Raw genomic sequence first — 16,114 nt, forward strand, 5'->3', positions numbered from 1 at the left:
CTAACATGAATAGTTCATAGCTAAAAAAGGAGTCCAACGATAACAGAAGACAAACATAACAAAAGGCTCTACTTGTTTTTATTCCCCCCAAAAAAGAAAACAAAAATGTGAAAATGTTTACCACTTTAAAGAAGGAAAAGGTTGACATTACCTTTGTTTTAATCCCAAGATATCATCAAGCAAGACATTATCTTTTTGACCATCCTCAGAGTCCATATCAGAGTTTTCACGGCATATAACAAGCTCAGCTCTAAAGCCAAAGTATGAACATGTTAAGACGGATAGGAATTAAAAGATGAGATTGTACAACTATTCGAGACACTGGGTTCAAGCTCTAGTATCACTAGTGTGTTTAAATCTGATGCCTTAAGCCACCTAAATCTTTGTGAAGACACAGTATGATCTGCATTCAAAAATCACTTAGTTTTATTCAGCTGAATAAAGTCATATACCTTGATAGGCCATTTTCAATTATGTGATGGCTCAGAAACTGTGTATAAATTCAGAGAATGTTGAGACCTTAGGCTTCATAATACCGAGAATTTAATCTTTCTTTTGAAAGAAAAAAATCTATCCAGTGAAGTTCCAATTATAGATTTCATAAAGAATTCTATTTATTGCTTCCTGGACCTGTCAATTCCATTAATGGATGAATATCTCTTCTGAATCATAACTCAAGAAGAAATGCCACTATTTTACCAATGATATTTATATCAGAAACAATAAGACAATGAGCCCATTCTGCTTGCATGTATTGGTCGTTTTATGCACATCAATTGGGATTCTGGGAGAAATAACAAATATAATAAAAATACACACGGATATTAAGATAAAATTATATGCTTTTCATTTCAGACAAATCAACAGGGGTAGGAAGAAGAAATATAATCTGATTTTATAGTGCAATGGCCAGAAAGTGGGGGAGGAGGAAAGACAGGAACCAATAAATTGTCCAAATTCTACACATCATACAAAAGCAAGATTATAGGGCAAACACATATAATAAAAATAACTGACCTTTGAAGCATATTATATTGACTAAAGTACAACATACAAAATAAAAGAATTCTACTGGTCTAATCTGGGGATATTAATATATTATTTGATTTACATGAAGTACAAACCTTTTTGCATTTAAAGAACATAACTCTTGGTTCAAAGACAAATTGCATAAATAAACCAATTAGTTCAAATTTGCTTTGAAAAGCAAGAAAACTAAACAAAACCTCTTACTTAAAATAATACTTGGTTTGCCCAAACCAGAGTATACTTAGAGTTCAAGTTTAAAAATAATGAATCAATAGAACTTTAGGAATACATATTATTCCATCCAATAATGAATTCTATGTCTTTTACCCCATATTACTCCACTGTACAATCTTTGAAACTCAAAATAATTTGAATTTTACTTTTTAAAATGATTATAAATATCAGGTGAGATTCTTTTCTAGTCCATGTGAGAACTTTAAGATACAAAATAAATGTTAAATTTTGGTATCATCTTATTATAAAACAAATACATTTTGATGATGCTGATATATCTCAAAATGTATTTGAAATGCTTCTTTTGGAAATACGCAAGAAATGTCATTAGGATATATTCACAATTCATTTCAGTCAAAGAGTTTTATCCAGCCTAAGCAGTTATTACTCAATTTTTAATTTTTTTTTAAATTTTAGATGAATGGTGTACATGTGCAGGTTTGCTAAATGGGTGTATTGCACAAGGCTGAGGTCTGGACTTTCAGTGAAACCATCAATCAAATAGTGAACACAGTATACAACAGGTAGTGTTTCAACCCTCCCCTCCTTCCCATCTCCCCTCTTTTGGAATCCCTAGTGTCTATTATTTCCATTTTTATGTCCATGTGTACTCACTGTTTAGCTCCTGCTATAACAGAACAGCTGGTATTTTATTTTCTGTTTCTGAGTTAGTTCACTTAGGATGATGGCCTCCAGCTTCATCCATGGTTGCTGCAAAGAACATGATTTCATTCTTTTTTATGGCTGCATAGTATTCTATGGTGTATATATGCCACATTTTCTTTATCCAGTCAACCTGTGGCCACTTAGGTTGACCCCATGACTTTGCTATTGTGAATACTGCTTCAAAAAAACAGACAAGAGCAGGTCTCTTTTTGATAAAATAATTCCCTTTCATTTTAATTGATACCTAATAGTAAAACTGCTCAGTCAAGTGGTAGTTTTAGTTCTTTGAGAAATCATCATACTGTGTTCCATAGGAGTGGAACTAATTTACATCTCCAGCAGTGTATATGAATTCCTTGTCTTTTAAAACATCAGCTATTTCCAAAAGACAGGAATTTGCTATATTAAAATTTTCAAATGAATGTGAACCTTAAGCCCTGAAAGTTATAACAAAAGAAGGTTTCAAATTTGCTTTCAATAGTAGTAACAACATTGAAACATAAAGAAAGCCTCCTAAGAGTTATATAGAAAAGTATTTATTCATTTATTTAAAAAGAGAAAAAAAACCACCCTTGTTTATCTCTTACACAGTTTAGAATCTTGACCCTTCTTTTTAAACTTTAGATGTAAAAAGCATCAAAAAGAATTTTACTCTTTTTCATTTCCCTTGAATGTTTCATTCAAATTATCTCAATTTTGGCCTGTAAAACAAAAATATTTTTAATTCTAGAAACTATAAATTCAAAACAAGTCCTATTTAACAAAGGCATATATGATACCTGTAGACCTGGTTTAAGAGGGAAAGATTCTGATTTCTGGATAGGATAGAAAAAAAAATTTAATTCGGGAGAAATCATTAAGCATCCATAAAACTTTAAATACACTTACACATAGGCAACACAAATAAATTGCTTACTCTGCTGAACTTTCAAAATGTATTTTAATCTCATTCCAAAAAGAAATAAAATTTCTAGATACAAATACATCTCATTCAAATCACTTTTTAACATACATTCTGCAACTTAAAATATAAGGATTCAATATTTTCATCTTTTATAATCTCAATATATTATATATTTAATATATAATATATATACAATACATACAGGTAGTCAGCAGGTTTACAAAGTAATTTCTTCAAAGTCTGATCAGTATTGATAAATATTTTTAAACTATTAAAAGCAACCATTTAGGATGATAGAATAAAATAAAATATGGCAGGTCCAAACCTAATGGCAAGATTACAAGTGTTCATACGGCCAATCATTTTAAAAGAACACTCAAGTTGGGTAGAATACGTTTTAAAATAATACTCTTGCTACTCTCAAGCAGCAGTAGTTGTAGCTATTAAGCATATTCATCTCCATTAAATTTAAAATAACTTTGCAGCTTTCTTTACTGTAATATACAGTAGCTATCTCTTCCTTTCTGTTGGATTTTATCATTTCAAGAGTAACTAATATATTACCAACAGAAGAGACTTTAGCCCCTTTCCCTCCCCTAAAGCATGGCTCAGTTTGAAGATTGTTCTACAGGCAGCCACTATGACTATCAACAGTACCATAATACCATTAAAAGCAATCAATAACTAGAGTCACGTGAGATGTTTCAAAGACTGCTGGAGGTTTCTGTAAACCAAGGTAATCAGAAGTATTACCCTTGTAGATAGCCCTCTCATACCAGTAAATACAGAGTTAAAATTCCAATGCCACAGTGTAACAGTTAACAATCTATTTTGTAATTTTAAATATTATAACATTAATTCACCCTGAGAATACAGAGGACGCATTTAATACAAAATATTCTGATATGTTTTTTTTTTTTTCCTTTGTATTTGCTTTCTTCTGGTTTTCATTAGCCCTTTAAGGGCACAAATATTTGAATTTAAAGTGTGATTTGGATATGCTTTTTTGTCAACTGAGATTCATGCCACAGTCAGATATTGGTGATAGAAAAGCCCAAAAAGGCTTGTAGAAAAGAGGCAAGCAGCAATCCACCAGGTCAGAAAAGACAGAAGTCCTCGAAAAAGAAGAGGAGTAAAAACATTTTTTAAGCTGCTCAACGCCACTGTTATTTGTGTAACAGTTACTTTCATCTTCCCTTCAGCTGATGGTAATTCAGAGTAAACAGAATTGGAAAGTAGACTATTATCCACTGGTAAGGTAGAGATAGATTCTGGATAAATACCCCAGGAATGATTACCTAGAAAATTGAAGACACAAAATTTGAAGAGTGAGTAATTCCAAAGCTTTTTATTAAAAATGAATCTTTGCTATATTTGAAGTTAACAATAAGTTTAGTGGCACAGTAAATCACTTTATGTTGAAAATAAAGTAAAATAATAATCCTTCTAGATATGTAAATAATTAACCTATCTGGCCTCATCAGTAAAGGTACACATAAAAGCAAAACGTCTGACACACTTTTAATTAGCTGCACTAAAAATGGGTAAAATTACAAAAACAACTTTCTCACTGTATAAGAAATGAATCAGCTAACTCTACTGGAGTGACAGGGACAGATTCAATAACTTCTCAGAAGTCTTTTTTACTTCTAGAATATCAAAATAAATTTCTTTCTCAGAAACTATCTATGATTTCAATGTGAAGACCTATTAATAGCTTCCAGAAATTTATTTCATCATATACTTTCTTACATTGGATAGGATATGAGTCACTTAATTTACAGTTGAACTACCTATCCCTTTACATTCCATAGATTCTTAAAGGGCATTTATACCTATCATCAGGTCTATGACATCTACTAAGTCCATCCACTCAAATAATACTTTTAGTTCTTTTGGGTTTCTTAAACCCCTACATGGCTGATTGCCTGATCTAACCACGGGGAAATGATGAATGCAATAGATACTTCTTGAATAACACCACATGGGGACTTGATAGCTTAGTGAGGAGACTTGTAGAACTTTGTTAGTTCACTGGGAAATCTTCACCTTTTCAATGTAAGTTATCTGAACTAGAACTTACCACAGCATTCTGTAATTTATGTAGATTTAAAATTTCCTTGTAATAATTTAAAATGTTAGAGAATAACAAAACCTTAAATCATCCTCTTATAACACAAAAGTAACTAAGATCAACAGTGCTTACTACAGTTACTGGGTAAATATGAGACTTAAACTTTAGTAAACAATTCTTGAAGATAAAGCATAAAGTTGTAAAACCATGGGCCTGAGTTTTCAAAATGATAAATCACCTTCCACAGCTAAAACTTTCCCATGGTTCTTCTTACAAGTTTTAAAGAGAGAAACAATTTTATGAGCTGCGTTTATTTGTTGGCGACCAAAAGCATTATTAATTAAAGGTAGAAAGTAAAAGATGCTTCCTAAGTTGCCAGGGCATGCCTACCTAGTGTTTTCAAAAGCAGAGTTGTGTGAAGCAGCATTACCAGAGGCGCCACATACTGCAGTGCAATGACACAAAGGTAATAAAAGACTCGAGCCACCTGCAACCAACAACATTCTTAAGTGTCTAATACAACTGACACATTAGGAGTGAATTAAAGTTTCATATAATTGTCAAACTGAAATGTTTAAAAAATAATCCTTTCACAAGAAGGAAGCTAAGTGTTAATTAAGTTGTGCTTTATTATAAATGTCCCCAAAACGACTTTGGAAAGGCTCAATTTGAAGACAAGTTTTTAGAATGTGAGAATATTAAAATAGATTCCTTAAAAATAATTCTTAAGTGATGTATATATATTGGAGAAAATAACGACTACAATTCAAATGGTATACATTTACTTACATTTCAAAGATAAAACAATATGCTTAAATCTGTAAGGACATCTACCTAAAACATCAAACTAAATAACAACAGTAGGCAGAGTCACATATGAGAATAAATCCCTCACAAATAAAAACATTAAGTCCCCATTCTACACGAACATATTTGAAGTCAAACGATGGAAAATATAAAAATATATAAAAGGTAAAACAGCAAAAAGTTGTTTAAATCTTAATAAATGCCCCTAACTATGGAGGTGAATCAAAAACAAGCTGGTTGGACATGGTGGCTCATGTCTGTAATCCCAGTACTTTGGGAGGTGATGCAGGAGGATTTCTTGAGCCCAGGAGTTCAAGATGAGCCTGGGCTATATAGAGAGACCCTGTCTCTACAAAAGATAAAATAACAACAATAAAACAAGGGAGCTAAAACCACCTCTCTAAAAAAAAAAAAGATACAATCAGGTTATTGGTCCACTATAATGGCAGATGAATTCCTTGTTCTTTCCTTCTCTGGAAACCCCAAATAAATTTAGTTCTTACACTTCATGTTAAAATACATGGAGTAATATTAAAATGAATAAATTAAGCCACTAAAAGTATTTCCTACTCTTTAAGTCTTAAATTCTGGACAATAGTTATACTGTCTTTCAAATCAACTAGAGGGGTCCCATTCAGCTATATTAGGCATAACACAGCTTTGTACCACCCACTGTACGACACAAAACACTTAAGGCAGGAAGAGGAATTAAGAACCCTTCTTCACTTGGTACCAAAATTAGATCAAGGTCTCTGATATCTGTCAGCTTAAGATTGTTCTGTTTATTTACAATAAAAATATGAAGGGTTGAAATACTATCTAATAAAGAAAACCAATTGTTTTTCTTTTACAGTGCAGTTTTTGCTATTTTTCATTTTGACTAGGGTATTAAACTTACCATTTTCTGTAGCTCAACTGTACTTATTCGCCCTGCTTCTTTCTTCATCTGATCCACACATTTTTGGGCTAAATTTAAATAAGCTTGCAGGTGACTACGCATCATGGCCAACCGCAAAGTACACAGCAGGATTATTAACCAGAGTCGCAGAGTATCGAATGTGGCTTCTGTCATTCTACAGATCAAAAAGTTGATATGGTGCTCTCAAAGACAACAATATGCTGGCATGCTCATTATAAGTTAATGCTCACCATATAAGAAATCTATACTTAGCAACAGTTAGAGACATAAAAGAATCTCACTCTGCCATAGACTTATCTGTATGATACTTTCACTTGAATAATAGAATCAGACAAATGTGTCATGAAAGCATAAGAAGTTAACAGGTATCTAGAAGAAAAAAGTAGAGCAACACATGAGATTCTTTTCTATATATCCTCCTCCACGGATAAAAACTGGCTGTGACATGAAAAGAGAAGTTGGTGGTCTTAAACTGGTGACTAGGGGAAAGAAAGAAAACTGCAGGGATTGTCTATGGGATGAATCAAGTCAATCACCCATCATTATTGGGTACAGCTTTGCCTGATCATAAACATATTTGGATGGGATTTTTCACTCTGCTGAGCTTTTACTTGGAACCACTGGAAAATCCAAAATTCTGATATATTATGAAGAAATCAGATGCCTGAGATTCCTCTACAACAATTCATTTAACTTGCTATGCACTGAAGCTGGCTCAGTTCTGAGCAATTCCTCAAGGCTAAGGTTAGCCATTCCAGGTGAAAATATGTGATCTAAGGACATCTTTTCAGGAACCAGATCACTGGTGAGGGTCCCTTAAAGAATTTCAGAAAAAAGAGATAACTTATGGTGTCCTTTTGGTGTTTAATGTTTTTAAAAGGCTATGGGTTTCTGCTCTGATGAAGAACTACATTGCAAGTAATTTGAATGTAGTGACTAGAACCACCCTTGGCATCTAGTCTAATACTAGCACCTATCAGGCACTTAATATGACTGTTACAATACATAGATTGAGTTGCTAGAAAAAACCTGGAACTCAGAAGGGTCTCCCTGAAATTCTTAAGAACATGAGGGTGGAATGGACGCATATAAAGAAGAACAAATGGGAAAACATTAAAAGAAAAAAAACCTTGGAACTAAAACTACAATATAGGAAAATCTGAAGTGTAAATTTTGTTCCAACTGTTTATTAAATGGAGGTAAGAAATGGGGATTAGACAAAGGCTTTACTGTACATACTCTCTCATTTCTTTTTATTAAGTTATGAGAGTACATGGACATAAAATTCCAATGGAAAAGCACTGTTGGCTAAGAAAGATAAAGGCATAACATTTTATCAACATGTTTCCACTACAATGAAATTAAGGAGCCATCATGTGAGAGTAACATAAGTAAGACACAAGCCTACCCACAGCCTTGAACCTTTCCTGGGGACCTATAAACAACACTGTGCTCCCTGGAGTTGTGCAACAAGAACAACTGACTGGGAGCAGCCTGAAGACAGAGATTTCACAGCCTTTGAGGATAACAGGTAATGTGAATGAAAGGAACAGAATAAGATAGTGAACCAGAAAATTATTTGTTCAGTTATGAGATCAGGATTTAGGATAATAGTCATTAAATAGTACTTTCTAATTAGATTATTAAAGTAACATAAATATCTGATAAGTTGATCTGATAGAGTATTTCAAGAAGGAGTATGAGGAGAGGCCTTAAAGTATATATGTAAAGAACAGGCAGAAGAAATTATCCTAAATTCCTGATGCCATTCTAAGCTTTCCTGTACTTTCCTGTATATGTTCTCTGTGTTCTTTTTATGAGGTTATGAGCACACATGGACTCTGTTTACCAATATTTTATTTTGTCAATACTTTATCAGAACACATGATAGATTCAACTACATTTCTGGATTGAAACTACATTGTACCACGTTTTTTGCTTCTGATTACATAGACCTTTCAACAAATTTGTCTGTGACAGAAAAAAACTTGTCACTTCATTTTTCCTTCACCCTACTCTCTTTGATGGGCAGCCATTTTTTTTCACAATCTACCATATGCACTTTAGATTTTTAACAAAAATTAAAACTGCTTGTCTAATCAGTTAATCATAAATTCAAATTAAAGAAGAATAAAAGAGAGCAGAGGTAAGACTATAATTTTATTTGAAATGTTTATGAAACAGGTCAGAAATAGGGATGGGACAAAGCGGGAAAAAGCACAGAAAGAGGACCTCAGGTCTTTATGTACAAACAACATTTTTCCTATAATTTAATATGCACACAAGGGAAAAGTTCCTTATTCCCATTTCCACTAAATATTCACACTAATAAATCCACATGAAGTTTAATTAGGCTGGAAGTGGGAAGTGAATGTTGGTATAAATACCAAGTGTTTTATATACACCAGTTCTGGCTGAACAACCTTAGTCAAATTATTTAACCTCTGAGTCTGTTATTCCATCTACAAAATGGGATGAAAACAGCAACGAATGGACAATTACTATAAGAAGATACAATATGTAAAGTATCAATATTTCACATAATAACTGGTATGTGATAAGTGTATCATAAATGGTAGTTTCCTTATTTTCTCAATTTAACTAAGGCAAATATAAAATCAGAGAACATAATTACAGGAATATGAAATCCAGTTTCCACGACCAAATTTCAAGGAAGGATTGGGAATGCTTTCAGTATCTAAGACATGAATTAGAAGTTTCTCTGAGATTTTTATCTAAAACCCTAGGATCCTTAGAATTACTTTTCAATACTTAGGAAACCTGTCTAGGCAAAATTACCATTAAGGTAATTAGTTGTGTGTGTGGGGGGAAACATTACTTTTTCAGTGGCTATTTCCCTGGTTCAATAGGATTAACTCTAAAAAGAAAAATTATCATTGTCATCAGTGATTTTATATGTACACCAGGATCTAAAAGAAGTACACAATATAAAATGTACACTGCAGAGTCAATGACTAGTCAAGTATTTCTATTTTAATTCTGATGAGGCAAAGCAGTGAAAAGAACATTTATTAAGCACTTAATTCCAGCTGGTTGCATTACCTGTGTTCTTTCATTTAATTCCAATGATAACCTTGTGAGGTAGATACTATTATCTTTATTTTCCAGATGGGGAAACAGAGGCTCAGTGAAGTTAAATAATCTGTCTCAAGTGACAAGTGAAGGTTTTAGTGAGGAGGAGAGCTGGAGTTTGAACCAGTTCTGTCTGAACCTTCCTATTACTCTAACAGTTCCACAAGGCTAACATATCAAGTCTAGCTATTAATGCCTATTAATAAACTGTTTCTGTTTCCTCACCATCATCTTCTGCTAAAATGCAGTTGCCTAACTAGAGAAATATAAACTAGTATTAGATAATAATATTAAGACATTATTTTTAATTTTATTAGGTACAATAATACTGTTATGTAGAAAAGTATCCTCATTTTTATTTTTTTTAGAGATGCAAACAAAAGTACTAAGGGATAAAACTTATGTCTCTAATTTACTTCAAAAATGCTTTATCAAAAAAAACAAAAAAAAATCGAAGCAAATATGGAAAATGTTAACAACTGTCAAATATAGGGGCTGAGTATATGAGTTTCCATTTATACTACCTTTTTTTCTCCATAATTTTCATAAAAAAAAAGAACTTCAGAAGGTATCTAAACAATAGGAACAATGACAACAGAAAAATGATGACTGGACGTAAAGAAGTGAAAAAACAAGAGTACAAGATAATATTAGTGCAAGGTAATAATCATTAACATTAACACAGATCACAAAAATGTTAAATGATGGTCTGTAGTTTCAATTTTATAACACATCTTTTAGCATTTCTATTAATGTCTGAAAAATACAGTGTCCTGATTTTATCACTGAAAAACAAATACAGCAAATAACATTGAGGAAAGCAGTTCTGATGATAAAAATTAGCCCTCAAATGCTCATACTTACAAAGGGATACTTTCTTTACCCAATGGTGGGTTCATAATGTAGTCTTTGGTGATTGGTTTTACCCAGAGCAGAACCATAAATAAAGGTGCCAAAAAGTTGATATGAAGTAATGTTCTGAAAGTATGTAAGAAATAAATACAAAAATTAAGAAACAGCACGTGCTAATAAACTACAGAAACTCGGTCTTACTAAAACAGAGGTAGGAACTAATTTGCAGTATTCTACTACTTACGGTAAAAATGTCATCATCATTTTATATTTATCATATTATCATTTAACATTGATTGGAGTCTGTGAGAAACTATGTCATTATCTTAATTTTTCAAATGAGAACATTTAGATATAGAAAAGTTAAACTACTTGTTCATGGCAATAACAGAGCAGAGGTAAATATAGGACTAAAATTCAGATTTGTTCATGTCTATTTTAGTGGTCTTTAATAATCCCATACTTTATTCCTGATTCAATAAGCAGGTATTTAATGATTCTATCTTTATATAGTCAATGAATCTAAAGGATTTTCAGTACAAGAGAGTCATCTGATACTTTTTAGTGCAACTGAAACAAAGTATCTCCTCACTATCTACAAGTAAATGACAGTAATTAGTCATGTCCATAATACTAGAAGGCACATGGCAGATGGAACCTATGGTAAAACCTGCAACTAAGGAACCTTTCAACTGTAATGTCATGTATAATTTTAAATTTCCATTGTTAAAATCATAAGTGATTCCACATTTTAAATTCTTTTTGAATGATTATGAACACACTTGAAATAATTTCTCTATCCTATATATATATATCTCAAAAAAATTTACATTACTCCTGACAAGTCAATATACCTAATATAGGAAAGGTTTCAGGTCTGTGCTGTAACTTCATTGTTAATTGTCCAAGTTTGAATCCTACAGAGACAGATGGCTGGTGAAAATTTTTCTTATTTTAGAAAACAGGCAAATTCTTCAGATATTTTATTACCATAAACTGCTTTTATTATCAACCACACTTAAGAGCTAAACTGGAGGGTTCAAATTACACACAAATACTATATTTTAAAGTATCACTACACAGGCAAATGACAGTGATCTGTGTGAGGAAACAGGGCTGGGTCAGGAAGCCAGGAACACCTGACAGGGAAAGGTAGAACTCTTGCCCTAACGTCTGATAGAAAAACAGGTCCTAGTGCCTGGCCATGAGGGTGAAGAGAATGTTGCTCTTTGTGCCAGTCATGTTAACTCTCACAACAGAACTAGCTTGCCCACACCCCTATATCAAGGCAGAGTGCTATAACACAATGAGGGGCTGCAATAAACTGAAAATAAAATAAAACCCCAAATCCCTAAAGGAAAAAAATCTTAAAATGAAGCCACATTTTACTAAAAAGGACACTAAAATGTACACTCTACCCCCAACCACCACTAAATGCTTTAAATGTTTTTATAAAGTGATTCTTTCATCCCACAGCCTGGATAAACCATCGGATGTGGGGGAAGAAAGAAGTAGTATTAGGTATGCAGTGTTGCTAGGGAACACTCTAGTATCAAGGAGCAGCCCACAGCGGTTTCAGTAGCTTGTGAAGGTCTCCCCTCCACCCACCCTTTTCAGCTTATTTAAATCATAACACTGGGGTTAGTGGACTGAAGTGTGTGTGTAGAGAAGGGGGAGAACCAGGTTTTGTCTTAAAAGAAGCCATTAGAAAGACGGGTGGTGGGAGAAAAGCAGGATGTAGCCAAAAGCATGCTGAGTAAAAGGAGGAAAAAAAAAGAGGTTATGAAGGAGTGTGTAGTGGGGGGTGATAATAAGTAAACACATGTACAAAGCATTTATGTAGAAAAATGGAAGTGAGGTGAAAAAAAAGACAGTCAAAATTAAAGGAAAATGACATAGGTAAGAGAGTTAAGAATTTGAAAAGACTAAAGAATCAGCATCATTAAAAATAGGTTTTAAAGAACAGAAATGTTAGGAAATAAGATCACCCAGAGAAACTTAATGGTTATAAATACACATATCAAAATAAAATATTCTCAAGTTGGGCTTCTACTGCAAAACAAAACGATGAGATAGGAACTTTGATCTGAATATAAGTTGAAGTAGATATAAGCCTGTCTTTCTGCCAAGATGTCTACATCAACAAAAAAAATCTGTGACAACCACAAAGAATATAGTAAACGGGCTTTGAACTAAGATGGAATATCACTTCCCCAAACTAACACAGAGTTTTAGAACTATAATAGAATTTGGTAGTTAGAAGTAACATACAATATGTAACACTGTATAGTATTAATCCCAAAATAAAAAGATATATTATTTTAATAAGAGCCTAATAAGCAGATAAATAACATAAGGAAAACAAATATCTCATATATACAACTTGTAGTTCTGAAATGTTTTTAAATAAAATTTTACATTAAAAAGTTAATTTAAATAGATTTATATAAAAATTTAAACAATATTTTAAATCAAAATGATCTGATTTTTCTAAGGGAAATTTCTATAGATCCTGTTTAGTTATAGAGATTGCAACAGAAGCCCCTGAATGACAAAGAACATAAATTTTGATACTTTCATTTTAACAGGTAAGACAAATTTAGTAATCAGTGTATCTTTTTAAATATATGACTTAAAATTTAGAAGCAAATAAAAAACTTGCTTATAGTTGAAAGAGGAAGTAGTGTGACATCAAATGGTTATTTATTAATTCTCAATAAAATAATTTATGATTACATTACAATAATATACCTTCATTAAGATGAAAAACATATATTTATCTGCATGTGCTTATGTACATTTTCCGCTTACTGTGTAATTTTTTCTGTTGCCAAATTCAGGGCATCCAGATGCATTTGAGCCAGCCGTAATCCAGGAAATGTCAAAAAAGCCCCAATGAGTGAACAGAAAATAGCCAGGAAAAATTTGAAAGTAAGTTTTGAAACAGGACTCCTAAAAATAAAATATTTTAAAAAGCTGATAAATATTTATAATTAACTTGCAAAGAATTTCCTTTCTTCTAATAAATTATCTTACAAATCACAATAATAGTAAAACAAAGCAAATTTCTACAAAAAGATTGCTATTATTCAAGTATCTATAATGGATTCCGGTGAACTGTAAACTAAACTGGGCATCTCTTTAGTCATAGTCACAACAACCTAACCTACACGTTCAACAGGGAATTGACATATGACTTGGATATAAATTTAATCTCTGGAGGGAGAAGAATTAAAGAAATGCAAATTTACATAAGAATTCTATGAAAGATACTAATTTTATGTAAAATTTTTATAATTCTATATAAAAATTATGAGTAAGGATGTTTCTAGAAGTAACAGTCCAACTTAAAACTCTTTACTAATTTAAAACAACTATTTATAGTAAATACTACTTTATTAAAAATAGAAAATGTTAAATTTAAATAATGCTTAATTTTTTTAAAAACTTACTGAGATTCTAAACCTTGCTTTTCAAGAAACTGCATCGCACTGTCTGAAAAATTTGTAAACCCTGTAGGAAAAAAAAAAGATTACTCTTATCACAGATGTGAAACACAGAATCTTTCTGTGGAAATAAAATGCTAGAAAACAGAGCATCTTAAAGTTTGAAGTGACTAGCTTAGCTCTTTCATGTGTTAATTAGTATGCCATAATGCAATAAAATTTGGTTATTAGCAAGAACAGTCTTTGAAAACATCCCTTTGATATTTGTACATTCCATGAGTGTGCATAAAATTTGCATTAATTCTTTAAATATGTGAGTAAACTTTAGCATTACAGAAGCTTATTTAACTGTAAGGAAAAAGTGAGACAGTATTATTGGAAAAATCAATTAAAAACTTAGCTAAAACAAAAGGAAATAAAGATCTTAATTAAGAATAATAAAGGTTAATTACTTAGAACATTAGAGTATATACTTCAAACTTAATTTTAAGTATTTATCAGATATAAAACTTAACTACTGAGGTCAAAAATATTAACACTAGATAAAGCAAAGTTGATTTTTAAAGTTGTATGAAACTAGTACCTGTTTCAAGTCCAAATTCCAGATAATTTTCTGTTACAATCAACACTGCCATTGCTTTGACAAAGAAAAAAAATCCAAAGGTGACACAAACAGATCTTTCACCACCATCTTCTACTTTAAAATAGTGTGTAGTTAATGAAAATAGAACTTTGCTGCAGAAGGAAAAGTTCAGGAAAAACCACAATAACTTTATGGGAGCTATACACAATGATCTTTATAGGACCTGATTCCAATAAAATCTGACTACATTTATTTTGATTTTACAGTGTGTTGATCTACAAGACACTCTTTAAAGGACCTGAAAATCTAACAAAAATCTAAAGAGTCTTCTGGAAAATACGACATAAAAACAAAGCGAATCTAAGTGGTTGATAACATTTTTAAATTAAGGCAAAGAGCACCCACAGACTAAGTTGTAGCTAGGGAATGTATTCCTAGGTTATCTGACTCAAATTTTACTAGAAGATTATTTCAAGATTTTTATGCAGTATGTTCTCAGTGACATGAAAAGTCAGGGTAGAGGCTCTTCTTGAGAACTATCTTTATTAGGCATGTCTGTTAAACCAGTTTACATTTATAATTAAACACATAACACAAGACTTATCTGTAATAATCCAGTAAGTTAAAATTTGAGAATTTTACTAATACATATTGTTGATCTGTGGTATCAAACTAAGTGTCTGAAATCATCACTTCACATTAGTATTAAACAAAAATCTTTAGAGAAAACAAGTTCCAACTGAGTATTCAAAAACAGCCAAAGTTTCAACATGTTCACCTCTTAAATATACTGAAGAGATTATCTCATCTGAACCACACCAACACACACAAAAATTGATTCAATCAAGATTAAATCAGTGCATGGCCCAAAGCTAGAACTCTGATCTCCATTATACAGCAAAGAGTTCTCCTTGAAATCACAAAACAAACAAAATAAGGCACTTGGCAAACAAACCTAGAAAAGCAACCTTTACATCAACTTTATGTCAAGCATGGAAAATAACAGCTATCATTTAGTACTTGTCATGTGCTGAGCATTACCAATTAACTTTTAATTCTTACATTAACCACATTATTATTGCTACTTTACAGACACTTTAAAAAACTCAGAAACAACAACAACAACGTGGGCCGGGGCGGTGGCTCACACCTGTAATCCCAGCACTTTGGGAGGTCAAGGTGGGTGGATCAACTGAGGTCAGGAGTTCAAGACCAGCCTGACCAACATGGCAAAACCCCGTCTCTACTAAAAATACAAGAGCCGTGGTGGCGTACACCTGTAATCCCAGCTACTTGGGAAGCTGAGGCAGGAGAATCACTTGAAAACTGGGAGGTGAAGGTTGCAGTGAGCCAAGATTGCACCACTGCACTCCAGACTGGGCAACAAAAGTCAAACTCCATCTCAGAAAAAAAAAAAAAAAAAAATCTGTGGCTGAGAGGCAAACGTAAAAACCTCAAAATCACAGCTAGTTTAGAAGGAAGTTGAGATTTAAAACTAGACAGTCTG

The 16,114-nt window shown here is 32.4% G+C and overlaps 1 protein-coding gene across 6 annotated transcripts in view; it reads right to left on the reverse strand.

Moving 5' to 3' along the window:
• Positions 1-2,850: 2,850 nt before the first annotated feature.
• TMEM161B (transmembrane protein 161B) overlaps positions 2,851-16,114 on the reverse strand; it is a 78,271-nt gene continuing 65,007 nt past the window's right edge. For 4 of the 6 annotated variants that reach the window (XM_021665382.2, XM_012477588.2, XM_064376112.1 and 1 more), the window contains 7 exons: positions 14,608-14,759; positions 14,031-14,091; positions 13,390-13,530; positions 10,591-10,704; positions 6,613-6,787; positions 5,298-5,394; positions 2,851-4,131 (listed from right to left, as the gene is read on the reverse strand). In XM_021665382.2, coding sequence (XP_021521057.1) covers positions 3,854-4,131; positions 5,298-5,394; positions 6,613-6,787; positions 10,591-10,704; positions 13,390-13,530; positions 14,031-14,091; positions 14,608-14,759 — 1,018 coding nt within the window. In that variant the 3' untranslated portion in view covers positions 2,851-3,853. The remainder of the gene's footprint in view (positions 4,132-5,297; positions 5,395-6,612; positions 6,788-10,590; positions 10,705-13,389; positions 13,531-14,030; positions 14,092-14,607; positions 14,760-16,114) is intronic. The other 2 variants (XM_021665386.2, XM_012477589.2) reach the window with 2 other exon arrangements.

The sequence above is a fragment of the Aotus nancymaae genome, unplaced genomic scaffold (genome assembly GCF_030222135.1).
Source record: "Aotus nancymaae isolate 86718 unplaced genomic scaffold, 86718_ANA_hifiasm-v0.15.2.pri h1tg000014l, whole genome shotgun sequence".
In the NCBI taxonomy this organism is placed as follows: domain Eukaryota; kingdom Metazoa; phylum Chordata; class Mammalia; order Primates; family Aotidae; genus Aotus; species Aotus nancymaae.